The sequence below is a fragment of the Chamaea fasciata genome, unplaced genomic scaffold (genome assembly GCF_029207755.1).
Source record: "Chamaea fasciata isolate MVZ Bird 193981 ecotype frontalis unplaced genomic scaffold, bChaFas1.0.hap1 SCAF_1, whole genome shotgun sequence".
Classification (NCBI taxonomy): domain Eukaryota; kingdom Metazoa; phylum Chordata; class Aves; order Passeriformes; family Sylviidae; genus Chamaea; species Chamaea fasciata.
Window position 1 is genome coordinate 132,189,138 of NW_027094086.1, and position 17,790 is coordinate 132,206,927.

Consider the following 17,790-nt stretch of genomic DNA (forward strand, 5'->3'; position numbering starts at 1 on the left):
CAGTATACACTTACAAACTGCAGCTGTTCCTCTTCTAAGGAGCAGCACCTACCAAATCATAGAATCATTTAGATTGGAAAAAACCATTAGTATCAGTCCAATCACTAACCTTACACTGCGAAGCCCACCACTAAATCATGTTTCTAGGCATCATATCCATATATTTTTTCAATACCTCCAGGAACAGTGACCCCACTGCTTCCCTGGGGAGCCTCTTCCAATTTTCAACCATCCTTCAGTGAACAGATTTTTCCTAACATCCCCTCTCCCTTGGCACAGCTCTCCTTGAGGTCATTTCTCCTTTTCCTATCGCTTGTTAGCTGTGAGAAGAGGCTGACTCTCCCACCTGGTCACAGCCTCATTTCAGGTAGTTGCAGAGAGTGATAAAGTCTCCCCTGAGCCTCCTTTTCTCCAGGCTGAACAACCCCAGTTCCCTCAACCTCATCAGACTTGTGCACCAGACCCTTTACCAGGTTTGTTGCCCTTCTCTGGACTCAATCCAGCACTTCAATGTCTTTCTTGTAGCACTGTCCTTTAAGTCAGATTACATTGTAAGGGCTTTGGACCATCTGATTTTCTCCCTGCAAAACCTGAGCATTCTTGCAGTCCTCATCATTGCCTGCCTCTCCTTCAATAGACATAAACTCCCACTTTCTTTCTTGAATCCCTCTGGTGGTGAATCTCCCCATCTATCCTTGGGTCTGCTCCAGGATCTCAGGAGTTCCCAGTTAAGCCTTGACCAAACCAGTTGGGCAGTGAAACGTCCCTTGACTGTAACAGGAGCTCCTGCACAGTAAAGGTGGGAGTGACACTCACTGTATCAGGATCATCATTTGCCTGAACAAGGTGGGGAATAAGGGATAATCAGTTATTCCCTAATAATCAGCTATTCCCTGACAGACTTGGAACACCATTCACCTGAACTGCAGCCCAAGTGAAATGGTACCATTGTTACTGGATGGGATTTTTTGGCTTTTTTTTTTTTCAATGTGGGTTATGGCCATGATGGAAACTTACTGATGACTAAAGCAAATTATCTTGCAATCCTATGAAGAGTGGTCTTAAGTGAGGTCCTTTACAGGTCCCTGGACCGCAGTGGGCTGCACCAGCTCCTCCCTCTGAGAGGGATGTCTCTTGGAGCTTGCAAACCCTCAGGCCTGTGATACTCTAAACACTTGCTGAGGACGAGGCCTACCCTGACACCCTCCACTCCTCAAGGCTCAACTCCTGCCTGCTGAGAAATGCAAGGGACTTAATGTATGTCACTGGGCTCAAGGGGAAATTTTAACAGGCACCTTTGAACACATAAGCATGTAAACAACTCTGTGCCTGTGTGCATGCATGTGAGTTGAGTATAGTAGGAATGCTATTATCTAGAAACTATAATTAAGTCACACTTAAAATTGTGTAAATCCTATTGAATCACTTCATAAATTAATGAATTAACGATTAAGTACTGTTAAACTGTTTCGTAGCCTTGTATTTTTGTACCTGTATCCTTGGCACCCTGACTTTCCTGCATCCCCACTTTTCATGTAAATAATTCTAAATTGCTGCTAATTCTGTTTTGCTATGTGTGCTTCATCTATGCACTAAGTAATAGAGAGAACCTTGCCATCAAACTCTCTTAAGCTGCACTTTCACAAACATACATTAAGACCTGCTTGTTGCCATTATCTTTGGTGGTGATTCTTTAGGAGGCCCAAACCACTCATACACAACAGTCTGAGCTAAAGTCCTGGCACGCTGGTCCCCGTCCCCATTGGCTCATCCTTTGGCACATGGGGAAAGCCTATTCTTGCATCTTTCTTTCTGAAAGTACTTCCAGTTGTCCTGGACATCTCTGCCATTCAGGACTGTCTCCCAAAAGACTCTGTCAACCAGTCTCCTAAACAGATCGAGGTCACTCCTCCAGTTCTGCTGACCCACTCCTTACTTCTCAGAGAATCAAAAATTCTATCATTTTATGATGACTGGGCCCAAGATGGCCTCCAACCAGGACATCACCCACAAATCCTTACTTTTCACAAACAACAGGTCCAGCAGAGCATGCTCCTGGTTAGCTCACTCATGAACTTTGTCAGGAAGTTCTCTTCCACACACTCCAAGAACCTCCTAGATTGTCTCCCCATAGCTATTCTGTATTTCCAGCAGACACCTGGTATGATGAAGTCCCCATGAGAACAACAGCTAGCGATTTTAAGACTTCTGCCAGATGTTTAAAGAATACTTCATCTACCTCTTCATCCTGGTTGGGAGGTGTAGAACTGGCTCACACCACGGCATCTTCCCAGTTGGCCTTCCCTCTGATTCTTACCCGTAAACACTCAACCGTATCGTCAGCATCATCAAACTAGACAGTCAAATGTTCCTTTGAGCACGAATTTTTCCAAATGATGCAAAATCCTGACTAATTGTTACAGCCTGCCATCCAGTTTGGAAGGTCATAAATACTAGCATCTTTAAGCAAACTCTGAAAGCAAACTCTATCAACAGCCCAAATATTGATGCCACTTCATGGCAGGTTTGGCACAACCTAAAGGATCTATTGGTAATAATTTTAACTTGAAGGTCAGAGGATTCTGAAGTAAATTTAATGCAAAGTTCCCTGCAGCATTTTCTTGAATTTACAGACTATTTTTTCCAGCTAAACACATAAAGCATATCAACTAGTGATGACATTTCAATCTCTTCATTCAGCAGATAAAGGAAAGTTTAAAAAAAAATCTCTGGGATTAAGAAGAAATTCATAGATGCTGTTGGACAAAACCTCACTGACCAAATTCAACAAAACATATTACTGCTGAACAACACTAACAAATAATTTTCTGATCCACTGTATGGGCCTTCTTAGACTTGCAAGTGACACTCTCCTCTCTATCCAAGTGCTGTAAGATACAATGATTAGCCTAAACTGAACTCCTGGCACTACTGCACAGACACCTGAACTAGCTCTGGAAAAGCTTGATTATGGCCATGTTTTGATTTATACTTCAACTTATTTTGGCTGGGTCTTTCTCCACTTAGGCTGGATTGCTGGTGACGATTATTACCCCTAATTTATGCAGGTATTTGGATAGAGTTTGTACAGAGAAAAGCCATGGCAGGTCAATTCAATCCAGTCCAGGGGAAAATATTGTATCCAGGGACTCTGCTATGGACTTCTCTATGCACAAGAAAAGTCAGGAAGAAATGAGATTGCTTGCAGGCTAAGTTATAGCCACAGATTAATGTGAAATGCTGCCTGTGGAAACGGAGTGAGCTAAGTGCTCCTATAATTTAGACTCTACCTTATTTCTGCTTATTCTATACCAGTCTCCAGCACAATGGAGAGAAAACTGCAGGACAGAGCAGCACCAGCTACTGTGCTGAGAATGTTTTACTTGTGGGGCCCCCACAAGTTCTAGCTGAAAAGCTAGAACTGCTTAACCTGAAGATAATGAAAGCAGAAAAAGAAGGTTCAGAAAGCAGTGCAGAAAACACAAGACAGTCAGCAACTACTTTCCCCAACAATGAGAATATTTACCAACAGTGTTATCAGGGATCAGATCAGTATAAAAATAACTTCTCAAATTCATTACAAATTTAAAGGCAAGGAGAGATCACCTCATCATCTCACTTGGAATCAAGAACAGAGAGCAGAATCTGAGAAAGCATGTCTTCAAGGTAGTGTATATTGTGGAGAACTTGAACACACAGCAGAGAAAGAGTCTGTGTGTCAGACAAGTGCCATTATCCACTTAAAGCTGTATGAAAACAATGCAACCTATGGCAGGAGAGTCATTATTTCTGTGATGGCAAACCCATCAAGTGAAAAAAAAATTAAGGAAATATAAATAAACAAACAAAACAAATAATAATAATTAAAAAATTAAGGTTTACTCTTTGTCACTACTTAAGAGTTCTTACTTCACCTAAAGTGGAAAAGACTTTTATGTTCTATTGTTCAAGATTTCAGACCTAGAATATACAAAATAATGCTGTTTCAATAGCATTTCCCATTTTTTCAGAGGACATCAGAATGAGACTTATTAACACTGTATCTTGAATATTATCTGTGGGGAAGACAAGCACTTCCCTGGAAAACATCAAGAATTCCACACAAACCACACAAAAGTCTAAGGATCCCTACCACACACAGTCCAACTTTATACCCATTTTTGAGAACATGCCACAGAGCTGGCACCACATTTCTTTAGTGATCATAAGACAGATCTTTCACACAGATCCAGTTAAACTTACTAAGTTTAGGTACAGGTTGCGTATCCCAGAACTGGTATTTACGTTTGGTAGCCTCATCAATATTCTTTGCTGGGCCCTGGCATGCAGAGAGCAGCTCCATTGCTCTCTGGATGTCTTGAAGCTTCTGCATTGGAATGGCTGGATTCTGCACACATAGACAAACAGAACAGGAAGCTTATTGAGTACATTTACTTTGTGAACAGTTGTACAAACATTGTTATTTCTTTTACTGTTACCTATTCTTACAGGTACTCTTGTCATCATGGCTAGTTTAGGTACAACGTTTGTAGACAGGAGGGTGGAAAATAGTTAGGTGGGCAACAGGCAAGCAACTTCACAAAAGAGTTGTCAGTAGCACTTGCATTTAACCAAGAAACAACAACATTTTAAACACAAATACAGCAGCACTAAGGCTGCTGTATTGCAATAATAAATGCTTCTTGTATTCCCTGTTCCCCTGGTAAAACACAATAAAATACCAAAAAAAACTTGTCAGTTTAGGTATTTAACAATAAAGGTACCATTGATACGCATGGAGTTGTTTGAAGTTGTACTTTACATATACAATATAAAATAATATTTATATTCTCTCTGGTTCAGTAGTAACTGGAGGTACACTGATGTGCTACAAATATCTGCTTTTTAACCTTAGTTATATTGCTATGTATTTGTTTGCAATTATTAGAGCAGATAATACCTTTCTGCATCATACATGTAGGAGTTAATCACCTTGCTGCTAATGTCAACTGTGCCAACAACTGACAACTAAAGAGAATTTTAACTGAAGCAGACAAAAAAAAATCTCACTTTCCACTTAACAGCTGAAGAATCTTTGCAGAAAAGTTATCTTAAAACCATAAACCTAAGTGTTTCTAAGTTGAGCTGTTGAATCCTCACTTTTGATCACTCTGAATAAATGTAACAGGAATGAGTAAATGTAACAGGAATGAGAATTTTTCCTCAAAGGACAGTACAGAGGAATAATGGTAACAGGCCTCTAAATCTAAAGGGATTTTTCCCTCTCTCTTTTTAAATCTTTTTGCTATCTTCCTAGTGGTAAGTCCTGTTCTGAGGCATATTAACAGCATGCTTGTGCTCAGGTTTCCCTAGACTGCAGTGCAGTAATGCATCTGAAAGAATAGTCTCAAATGTACTGGAAAATTTTAAGCAATTCTGCAGAGAATATCAAGCCAGACTGGCCTTTTTTTTTTTGTTTTTTTTTTTTTTTTTTAACTGAATAGCAGTGGACTACTATTTCCATATTTCACTTTCTTTCTAGGATTCATGTTGAAAAACCAGCACAAAATAAATGCAATAATGATGGTAAAGCTTAATTTGGGTGATCAGTCTCTGGTATCCTTAATCACAAAAGGAGCAAAACTCTGTGCCTCGAGCTCAAGCAGCCCATCATTTACTATTTATAATAAACTCTTTTATTATCTAAATTAATGAAACAAAATGCCTGTTTAAGTATTGCAAACGTCACCTATAAGTGCGGCTTGAACACCTGTCAACTCAGCAACTGTAAATTAACGTGCTTACAAACTTTAGAGCAACACCGTTCCAGCCCAAAAAGCCTAACTTATATCTAGATCAGGATAACAGAGACATAAATTACTAATGCCACTAGATGAATTCTGAAATCTCATCAGTACATCATGAAATTGTACACAAATGCTGACATACTCTAATTTATTCTGTATATTTATTCAAAGTCTATCATATGTCTTCTACATTAAAAAAGCAGGAAATATATATATATTAAAAAAAAAAGTTCCTAAGAAAGGTATCTTACTAGCATAATAGTAAGTAATGTCCAGGTACTAAATAGACCATGGCTAGGGACATCAGGAGGAATCCCCTTTCATTTCAAAACATTCAGAGATCAGCCTGACTAAAAAGTTTACTTTCAGCACTATTTGTTTTCCTCTTATAGAAAGCAAGAAAAACCTACACAGACTTCACAAGAATAAGAAAAACAAAAAACAGCTCTTTTATTTAATTTCACTTTAGGGCAAATCTCTCTTCACAGCACAAGATGGCCCTGTCATGCAGTGGGGCTGAGGTACGAAATAGTATTTTTCCCTCAGTTTTGTTGATGACCTCAGGCCTTTGATATCCCTGTGCACTGTAGCAGTCAGAGACAAAGTTAGGGAATGTTGAGCAAACTAATCATGCATAGGTCCCTGAAAACAGATCAAATGCATGTAAGGATGCTAAGAGAACTGGCTGATGTTAGTGCAACTAACATTTATTAAATTTAAAATAGCAATTGGTGGAAGTTTCCTATAAATGGATAAAAGGAAATGTCACACCCGTTTTCAAGAACACAAGGGGGGGGGGACTCAGGGTCAATACTGTTTAATGATTTGGACTTGACAAAGAGTACTCTTTTTGCAAGTGCACAGATGATACCTAGCAGAACAACTTCTAGAACTGTTGATATGCTGAACCACAGAGCAGCTATTCAAAGCTACTCTGACCAGCTGGAAACAGAAACTTAAGTTTGACAAAGGCAAATGCTAAGTCCTCCATCTGGGATAGCAAAAGCCCATGCAAAGGCAGAGGCCAGCATGGACTGGCTAGGAAACAGCTTGCAGAAAAGAACTTGGAGGTCCAGGTGGGCAGAGGGCTGGACATGAGCCCTCAGACTGCTGGCCAGCAAAGGACAGCTGCATACTAGGTAATACCAGTAAGACTAGCCAAGGAGTCCTCCCCTTTATCTGGCACCCCAAAGGTCACACCTTTCAGTTTGGAGTTCTCCATTACAAGGAGAACATTGACAGAGTGTTGTGAGTTCTCTGGAGGGCACCAAGATAAATGGGGGGCTGAAGAACATCACACACAAGGAGAAGACAATGAGAGACTTAGTTTGTTCAGCCTTAAGAAGAGAAGGTTGAGAGAGTAGGAGAAATCTTATTACTGCCTAATAGGAGGGTATAAAGAAAGCTGAGCCTAATCTTTTCAGAGGAACACAGTGATAGGACAAGAAACAAAGGAGACAGGTTGCAAACCAGCAAAACCCATTTAGATATAAGGAATTACTGGGGTTTTTTTAACCAAAAACTGTAGTCAAACACTGGAATAAGTTACTCAAGAAGATCATGCAGTCTCCATCCTTGGAGACCCAGCAACCTGACCTAGGCCTGTGCGACCTAATCTAGCTGGAGCTGCTCTAAGCAGCAGGTTGGTCAAAAAACCTTCAGATGTCCCTTCCAATCTACTATTCTGTGACTAGGTCGTGTAGGCCACTAGTGACTAGAATAATGACTGGTAAGATTGCAGATATGGCAAGCTTTCTTTGTCTCAGTGTGGACAGCTTACATCACTGGAACTTGTTACAGTGACAGATGGACAATGAAGCATCCTCAAGGTCACTGTAAGCACACAATGCTAACAATCATTTACTGCTCTGATTACACTCACACCAGTGTTCAAAAGGTCTACTATCACATATAAGGAAGGCAGAAGCCAAGGAGGCTCACTGTTCTGCTTTACTTATCTCCAGACTGATACATCTGTTTACAAACCCACATGACCTCAAAATCCTTCTCAGTGAGTTCAGGAGCCCCACTGAGTTCTACCTGATGATCTTGCATATATCCTCTTAGAGGTAAGGTGCACAATGTCATTCTCCTCTAAAATACGGTCTTTTCAACCAAGAGCAAGCAAACACTAAAAGCCTGTTTTCTATAATATATTTCATATAGCACAAGAATACAAAATCTAAACATTACTTGACTAGCAGACAGAATAAATATACTTTTCCACAGTGATCTAGATCAGCAGTCCAAGATGCTTTCAAAAAATCTAAAGCAGAATAGTAGTCTCAAACAGACCTGCAACCCAGCAGAGAAGGCAAAATAACCCCCCACGCAATGTTGATGCATTTGTGACGACAGAAAAGTGAAAGCCATAAAAGACAGCACTATTTTCTTCATGAGCCTGTATCTCCATGTTTGAGATTACCACATTTTATGTACGAATACATGCTGCTTGCTTGCCCTAAAGAGACTCTGGGTTAGCACGGCAGGCCCACCTTCCCTCCTGCTAGTGCTGCTGCTGATGGAGCTTCATGCTGCACAAGTGACCAAAACTGCAGTAAGCCAAGTTAGATGGTGGCTAAAAACTAAAGGCAAATCATCAAGTACAGAATCTGGTTAAAACCATTACAGATTATGATTCTGTCCAATGAGGCTGTCACTAGCCTGAGTTCTAACTGCTCAAAGAGAAAGACAGAACTCCTTCTCTGCCTTTCTCACAGTGCACCACTGTGGGGGTGACAACAGCTCTGAAAACACCAGGTCTTGGCTTGCTTCTCTCTGTTCAGGACAGGAACCATTTGCTTGATTTTCACACACTAAGGCAGAACTTACAACTCACTTTTACAACAAGAACACGCAAATTAAAATTAAATTAGAAAGCAAGCATAAATTAAAAAAGAACAAGGCTCTCACTTTTGAAGGTTGTTGAATTTTAATCTCCTGGGAATCAGATGCAGAATCTGATTTGGTGCCTCCAGAATTTGGTTTCTCCTTTTTTCTCTTCTGCTTCTTTTTCTTCTTCTTCGCTCCCAAATCTCCTCCAGGACTTCTGCCAGAGATTCAAAGAATGTGCAATGAGAAAAATAAATACCACTGAGCCTCAAATTTAAAAAAAGTTAAATTTGGAAAACGCAGCATTTGGATATGAAAAATCTAACTGCAGTTTGAATGTAAAGAAAAGGCAGTGGAAAGAAAGGAAGGAAGGGGAGAACTGAGAGGATTGACAAAAAACTTCCTGCAAGTGCTGTCTCATTTGTTTAATACTCTGACACCAGCATAACCAGACATTTTGACATACTCATGTCAAATTGTGACACTACATAGAAACCAGTGCTTCTCTCCTGTCTATTACCCAGCACAAGCACAAAATGACCAAATTCAACAGTTTGGAGGAATAGAAAGTAGGGGAACTGAGAAAAGTAACCTCCTTGGAAACTCAGTAACTATGAGTGCCCCAATACTTCTCCCCCTTCATGCTCAACCATCAGATACATCTGAATTTGAGAAGAATCCAGATGAAACATTCTGTTTTCTGGAAATTTTGTTCCTAACTTAAGCTGCAATGAAAGTCCTGCTGAAATCCCAGTAAGAGACAACAAAAAACTAACCAAATATTTGTGCTTTAAAACAATAAGCACAATGGAGTCAACTTTAATTAAAAAGCCCCAGCAACAAAGTAAAAATTGTACTTGAGGATTTTGGTGTATTTTGACTATTGATAACATAAATTATTCTTAAAGAAGATTTTTATTTGACAAATAATCAAGATACAGAATCAAGATTAGATCAGAATTTGCAAAGTGTGGGATGTGTTGGCAACTCTCAGACAGAACAAAAATAAGGAGGCAATGAGTCAGTTAACACTAATTTGTCTTCAAGAGGCTAATCTCTCAGCAAAACCATATGCACATAATGGAAATGAAGACAGATATCAGAGTTTGGGGGGCTTGGGTGTTTTTCACTGGAAAAGAAAAAAAGTCAATGCAACAAATAATTGTTTAATCCTGGAAGGGGAAAATCCCCAGGTATCATACGGACAAACAAAAAGAAAGAAAACTCAGAAAAACATAACTAAAGTTATTACGATCAACATATTTGACATATTATTTGCTGTAACATGCTCACTTGCAAGACTGTGCTGACCAGTCCTAGCATCTATACCTTGTCTCAGCTGATATTTTCAAGAAAACACCCTCCCTCCAACTGGGAGGCCCAAAGCCTGCAATTAACCCAACAATGTAACTAAGCAAAGACTGATTTTTGTGAGATCATTACTGTACTTTAGAATAGTCTGTAGCGATCAACCTCGAGAAGTCCTTAACATTCAAGGTTACACTGGGTTATGCCCCCAGAAAGGAAGTGTTATAAATGCTGCAGCCCCTAGAATAGAATAGAACCATACTACTACTCAATGGACAACAGTAGAGCAGACCAAACACACTGGAGAGATAAGAGAATTTGAAGCATTTACCAGAAGGCTGCAGAAACAAAAGATGGACTTGTGTAAGTGACGCAGGGAGAAAATCCTTTGTTACAGAATAAGCATCCTGCTGGAGCACCTACATGATCCACAATGAATCACAGTTTGACTGAACCACAGCACTTAGGTTGGAAAACACCTTTACGATCATTGAGCCCAGCACTAACCCAAGTCCACTACTAAACTATATCCCTCAGTGCCACATCTACACGTTTTCAAAAGCCCCAAGGATGGTCACCCAGCCACTTCCCTGGGGACTCTTTACCAATACTCAACAACCCCTTCGGTGAAGAGATTTTTCATCACATCCCATCTAAATCTCCCCTGGTGCAAGTTGAGGCCATTTTCTCTTGTCCTGTCATTTGTTACCTGGGAGAAGAGGCTGACCCTCACTCGCCTAAAACCTCCTTTCAGGCAGTTGTGGAGAGCAATAAGATCCCCCCTGAACCTCCTTTTCTGCAGGTTAAACAAACCCAGTACCCTCAGCAGCACCTCATGGGACTTACTCTTCAGCCCCTTCACCAGCTTTGTTGCCCTTCTTTGGACATGCTCCAGCCAAAAGGCCAATGAAGGGCTCAAAACGGAACCCAGGATTCAAGGCGTGGCTTCACCAGTCCAAGTACAAGGGTACGATCACTGTCCTGGTTCTGCTGGCCACACACTGTGTGATACAAGCCAGGATGCCACTGGCTTCCTTGGCCACCTGGGCACAATGTTGACTCATTTAAAACAATAAAATTTAAGTCTATCTGAAGGCCTGTATACCAAGCTCTCATTTTGTACAGAATTTAAACACAGAACAGACCCAGAAGCCTGGCAAGTGGTTATAAATACAAAACAGTAAAACCTCACACACATGTACAAGACCTAGGACTTCACCACCTCTATCTGGCAAAACTGGGATAAAAATACTAGGGGAAGTGATTTCACCTGTGCTGAGATTCATTTAAAGAATTTATTTTTTTACTTTCTGCAACCATCCACAAACTTGTCTTTCCCTGTAACACCTCACATATAGCAAACAAATGATGCCACTGTGTCCCTGAGCTGGGTCCCCAGGGCTTGTGTGCTGAACATCAGCCTATCCAGTGTTCCAGCAAACACTGTTCTTGAAAAGACACCCTCAGCAGGCACCGAGCCCTGAGCTGCACCAGTGCAGCTCACTTGTCTTCTTGTCTTTCAGGAGGATCCGGCATCACGTACACCACAGGGGAATTTTGCTCACTAGGATTACCTGAGGGTCAATGTTTTATTTAGTTCAGTGAAATAAGGAACAACTGAACTAAAAAAAAAGTTTGGCAGCTATGGAGAAAAGTCAGCTTTGCCAAGCCTTACTAATGTTATCCCCAGTCAAACTGTACTTTTACTAGGACAATCAGAGAACCAAAGATTGGTTCTTTGACCAATTCAAGATCCTTTACATACAGAAATGTATATTCTTCAGCTGGGAAAGAAGGAAGACAGAAGTAAATTGCTGTAAAATATATGTGCAATTTAAAACTACACTACTTGTTTTTTAATTTTTTTTTTTTTAGTCTTCCAAAATCCCAGTCCTTGGTTTATGACCTTCAGGTTTAAATTTTTCACACTGTCTTTTGCAAAATAAACACCAATACCTTTGTTTGACAGGTTATCCAGGGATCATTCCGAACTGTTATTTATGCACAGTCTCCCGCTTGGGTCAGTTTATTTTTTACTGTTACAGTCCACACAATGTAAAAAGAGGATTTAAATAGAGTTCTACTCATCTTACTATTTAGGCATGCCTGCAACCCAGATATTTGGCAGCAGGCAGCACACAGAAACTTCTACTCAGTAAACAGGTTTGTCCAACACAAGTTACAACCAGAGATACCAAGCAAATCAGGGCAGTAGCAAAACCAAAACATCTCAGGATTTTTTGTCCTTCTCATGCTCTGCCTTGACAAGAATTGAAAGGCTCTAAAACTGGAAATGAGAATGGCTGAGAAGGGAGGAACTTTGTTGCTCAACTCGTAGTAATTACGCTGGACTTGACAGCACAAAGGATAGGCAAAGGTAATAAGATTGAAACCAAAGGCTCCTATTAAAAGCTTTGTGTGCTGACTAAGATCTGAATTCTCCTCTGTCTGCTCAGATACACCTATATGATGGCTCATTGAATTATATCTCACACTCAAAAGCTGGGAGGAAGAAAGTTTCCCATTTTTATGAAAGTTGAACTTTAAGTGTGAAATCTCTTTTTCCAAACTACCCTGCACCTGTAAAGTGACACAACTCTGAGCGCAGGTCCCATGTGGGAAGCAGAAAAACAATACAGAACTCAGGGTGCTGCCATGTCAAGTTGGCAGGTCAGGAAACACAACCTTTTCACACATCAGATCAACACATCTGCTCCAGTCTAGCCCACCACACAGACCACAACAGACTATACAAAGAAAACCATTCAATGTCAGCCTTCAGGAAGATTTTGACTGTGTCAGTCTAGTGGAGACACACTTATACCAGGAGAACTTTAATGACAGGAGGGCAAGTCTATACAGTGAGGTTCAGCTATATCCAAGAACAGGCTCAGTCTAAGGTATTTTAACTACACCCACAATGACAATTTTGTCAGTCTGATGAATAGAAAAAGGTGAGGCCAGCACAAGTGACGTGCAAATCACAATTCAGTTGAGGTAGAAGGGTCAAAAGACTTTATTCTGCCCCAAAATGACTGAACCCTGCCCCAGAAACTGGCTATGGATAGGACTCCGAGATAGTCACTTAGGCCTACAGTTTTATGATTTTGTCTGCAAGTCACAAATGCAAGCCCATGATCCCACCCACATACCTTTCCACTTATGTACACACATCTGGTGTTTTGCATAGATGTGGGAAAAAAATACATTTGCTTTTCCCTGCATGTGGCAGTGTTTTGGTTGGATTGGGTTTTTTTTTTTTTTAACTGAAAAATGGGAATACTTACTGCATTTGGGGAGAAGTGTCGCAAAGATGGAGATACCTACTTTGTGAGGCTCAGAGCAAATCTATGAAAAGCCGAGATGAAAAAATCATGAGGAGCATGACAATTACCTTATTCAGGTGGTCAAACTGTTCTGGTTCCATTGGTTTATCTTTCTCACTGACTAATCGTCACTGTTATTTTAATTTCCTTTTCGAACACTAAATTCTGCTTTACCAGAAAGCCTTTTGTCATATCAACATCTGTTTTAAGTTACATGGAATGGTAATTTCAAGTTAGCAATTTCTCAAATTTAAAACCAAACATGTACTTCAGATGTTTATTTTTAAACTCCAAAGGCCTGTGTGGGGTTCTTGCCTTCACAGTCCTTCTCTCTCTGTGAGTAAGTGAGGTTGCAAAGCTGCATTTCTGAAGATGTTACACGGATCGTTTTGATCACAAAAATCAGGTCTCATGTATATGGGCAAGACTTCAAAAATTTTTAAAGCAGTATTATTTATACTAGGCCTGTCCTTGGTTCATAAAGAAAATGGAGGTTTAGGTGCAAAGGGCTTTCTCACTGCTGTGAAAAACAACCACCACTTCAAGACAATATAGAAAAGTCTTGACCAGAAGGGTCTGTGCCCTTCAAATTCCACTTACTAACAAACTGCCACTCCAAAGAATCTCCCTGCATGAAGATTTCATTTGTATACATTTCAATACTTGAGAATCCGAGGTTTTTAGCATGAAAACCTGGCAGCAATACCTTAAATTGTATTCAGTTATTCCTCAGATCTGCACGTTTCCTTTGCCTCACTCTCCAAGTCTGTAATCTGTACTCTGAGATGTAAAACTCACCTGCTAAAACCAAGGACTGCTTCCACTACCTTAAAAATATTTGCTTCTTTTTTAAATCAAGAGGCAGCATTTGTTATCAAGTTGGCCTTTTTTAGCAATAATCACAGGGGTATACTACTAAAACATTCAAAGCAAATGATCTGTGAGGGCTGGGGGAGTTGTTTAAAGGTTGTACCATTTTTTCATCTGTTTACTAAATGTTTTGTGCCCAAGGCCTTTCTGGCAGTGAGCATAAGGAGCTACTTAGAATATGAGAGACCTTATAAGGCTGGGTGTAGCAGGGTGGATGCAGGTGCAACAAATACTTTTTTTTTCTACATACACACAAAGATATTTTGTAAACCACACTTTATTACAATACAGAACAAATACAGCACAATGCGTCTAGCAGGAGCAAACTACAGAACAGGAAAACAGCAATGAGTCACACAACATACATAACCCTGCATTTTAAAAACAGGAGCAGAATCAGAGGACAAAGACATTAGCACAGTTGAGAGCTATAAAATGGTTATTTTCTGCTGCACTCATTCGGTGCTCAAGCACAAAAAACCTGCGAATTAAAAAAAAAAAAAAAAACAAACAAAAAACAACCAAACAAGTAAGTCCAATATATGTAAAAATCATGTTTTCTTGTGGGTAATATTCTAAGGACCTATTTTCAAATGACAAACATCTTGAAAATAACTTAATTTACATGACAGTCCAATAGAGACTGACACACAATATTCTGTCTCCTTCTAAAAAATTGCAGGTTAAAATAGAATGAGATTAAATACTGATCAGCAGCAACAGAGACCAAGCAGAATTTAGCAAGTCAGTTGACACAGTCACAGTCTCAAGTAATTGGACTGCTCATAAATTGCTCAAGTATATAAAACCTAATCTAAAATCTTAAAAACTTTAGGTAAACCTTAATGTTACCTCAAGAATTAATACACAATGGCAGGGGGCAAACAGGGAATAATTAATTAGGCTCATGTTACGATAGGTTTATCTCTCAGATCAAGAGTAGTTCTTGCATGCTCTGCTGTGAGATTTTTCATTTGCTGGAATTCATTTGAGTATTTCAGCCTACAGATAAAGAGTAGCAAACAAGATTTTTCAAAGATCAGAGGAAAAGAAAGCAATTCAAGAGTTAATATGAGACTTCATGCAGCAGATATTAATACTTAAGAGGCTTTTTCTACAGGAATGATCTACCACTAATTTAACTAAACTTCATATTACTTGAAAGTATTCACTTTCTTATTCACAGATGCACAAGGCAGCTTTTTTTTAAACACTCATTAAAATACATCTGGGATATTCAACAAAAACGAGTTTTGGGTAGAAAACCACACAGGCTACAGCTGGTGTCCCTTAGAGAGCAGTGAGACCCGTGCTGGAGTAGAGCAGCAAGCTGTGATTCCGAACACACCAAAGTGCAACTCTTTGTTCCCTGGCTGCTCCTTACACACTGCACTCGCTGTCACAGCAGCCCGGGCACAGCCACACGCAGAGATAAGCCGCAGAGGACAGCTACAGCCCGGGCACGCACACAAACAAACAGCAGAGGAAACTGAAGTAGGAATTTAACCCAAATGAATTCTGAACAGGCATTACCTGGCTTTCAAACAATCCCAACCAGGATGCCAGGTCGGTTCCTATGAAGAACAATAAGTAACAACTCTCTGCTCTTAGGAGTTTACTTTCATGTATTTGGGAATCACCAACTGTGACATATTTACTGAAACAAATGTAACAGAAGCCCCAAGACAACAAAACACTATTTCATCCCTTTTAGAATACCAGATTTATATTACTGTAATTATTTCTGATGCAATTACTCTAGTGTGCATGCCATTAACTCAATGACAGAGCAGCAAGCATCAAAGTTTTCCCCCTCCCTGCCTTCTAGACAAGTCAGCCCTCCCAAGTCTCTTCGGTTTCTCTTGGCACATTAAGATTGTTGTCAACCAAATCCTAGGGGCAGGAGACAACAGAGTACATCCTCGAACACCAATCACCTACAGAAAGGCTCCCAAGCAGATCAATCACAAATTCACGAGGAACATATTTGTGTAGCACTGTATAGATTAACCTAGTTCTATTTTAGGTTACTCCAGCCACTCCTAGCTGCGACAACAAAGCGCCTTCTCTGCAATCACGTTTCTAACCCCTCAAAAAACAAAAAAGTTAAACGAAGCCGACTTCTGATACACATTCCGCCCACTCCCCTGCCCCAAAAGCCTGCAGAGCAAGCCAGAACCTTGGCACCTCGTTCCCGGACGGAGCCACACTGCAGCCAGCCCGACACCGCTCGGGTGGCAGGGGCCGCAGCTATGCCGGCTGCCTCTCCCATCAGCTCCCCAGGCAACTGGAAACACCGCCTGATCCTCAGCGTGGGAAGATCTGAGACGCGAGATCAGCGGAGAAGGAACTACAACCAGACAACAGCGTCTGCCCGGGCTACTGCCGTGCTAAAACGCACTCTGCTCTCCACAGCGTGTGGATCTGGAAGCAACATCTCCTGGAGGACAATGGGTGACGGTGAGGAGGAGTGTCCGCAGGACAGGCTGACACAGACGATGCCCGGAGCGGACCTCGGCCGGGAGGCAGCGGGCGCTGGGTGCGGGTGAGCGCGGGGCGGCCCGCGGGAGCCGCTCAGCTGGAACCACGCGGAACCACCGGGGGGACACGGGGGCATCTCCCCGCTACAGGGGGTTTCCTGACGGCCAAAAATACCCAGAAACGCCCCCGAGCCCTAAAAGCGCCAATATCAAGGCAGGATTTACCCTCGCTTGGACGGCACGATTTCAAGGCCGGTGTCCGGCGGGGAACCGCCAGCCCCGCCGCCCCCACACCTCGGGCCGGGCCCGGCCTCCCGCCTCTCCCGTTACGGGCAGAAGGGCGCGGGGCTCGGGGCCGGGCGGCAGGGCCGTCCCACGCCCGCACGCTGCGGCGGGAGGCGGCCCGGGCTGGGGCCGCTCGGCAGCGGGCGGCCCGGCGCAGGCGCCGCGGCAGAGCCGGGCCGGGCCAGGCCGGGCCGCGCAGGCCGCCCGCCGGCGGGCAGGAGCGCCCTCCGCACCCGCCCCGCCGCGGGACCTCGCCGGGCATCAGGGGAGCCCGGCCCGGGCACCTCCAGCCCGGCCTCTGCCGCGGCGGAGGACACGGAGCTGCCTCCCCGAGCCCTGCCCGCTCCCCAAGCGCGCCCCTACCCCTTGGCGTGCTCGGTCTCCTCCTCATTGTCGCCGTCGATGCCGCAGGTGTCCTGGTCATCCAGCTCCAGGCTCTGCTGGCTGGCCGCGGACTCGCTGTCCTCCGCCATCACGGGGGAAGGAGGGAGGGGAGGGGCGGGGGAGCCTGTGAAAGAACCGGGGCGCACGGGCAGACGCGGTCCGGAGCAGCTCCCTCTAGCTGCGGTCCTTCCCCGCGCCAAAGCCGGGGGACGAGGAGGCGGCGGCGGCCGCCGGGGCTGCCCGGCCGCTCCCGCCACTCGGCGGGGACCGGGGCGGGGCCGTGTAGGGAGAGCTCCGCGCCCTGTCCCGCCCGGCCCGGCCCGGCTCGGCCCAGCCCAGCCCAGCCAGGTACACTCGGGCGGTGCCGCTCCTGGGCCCGGCCCCGCACTGATCCCCTCATGCCGACATCCACGCCGCTTCCCCGACGCTGTACCGCGCCGGGATCCCGTCCGTGGGCGCTGCCCCCGCAGCCGCGGGAGACCCGAGCGCAGCCCCGGCGTGTCCGACCCGCGGAGCCCC

At 43.0% G+C, this 17,790-nt stretch overlaps 1 protein-coding gene across 1 annotated transcript in view; it reads right to left on the bottom strand.

Moving 5' to 3' along the window:
* NMT2 (N-myristoyltransferase 2) overlaps positions 1-17,495 on the bottom strand; it is a 31,788-nt gene extending 14,293 nt beyond the window's left edge. The window contains exons 1-3 of the mRNA XM_066198256.1: positions 17,251-17,495; positions 8,700-8,835; positions 4,243-4,387 (exon numbers count right to left, since the gene is read on the bottom strand). Coding sequence (XP_066054353.1) covers positions 4,243-4,387; positions 8,700-8,835; positions 17,251-17,360 — 391 coding nt within the window. The 5' untranslated portion in view covers positions 17,361-17,495. The remainder of the gene's footprint in view (positions 1-4,242; positions 4,388-8,699; positions 8,836-17,250) is intronic.
* Positions 17,496-17,790: the final 295 nt, after the last annotated feature.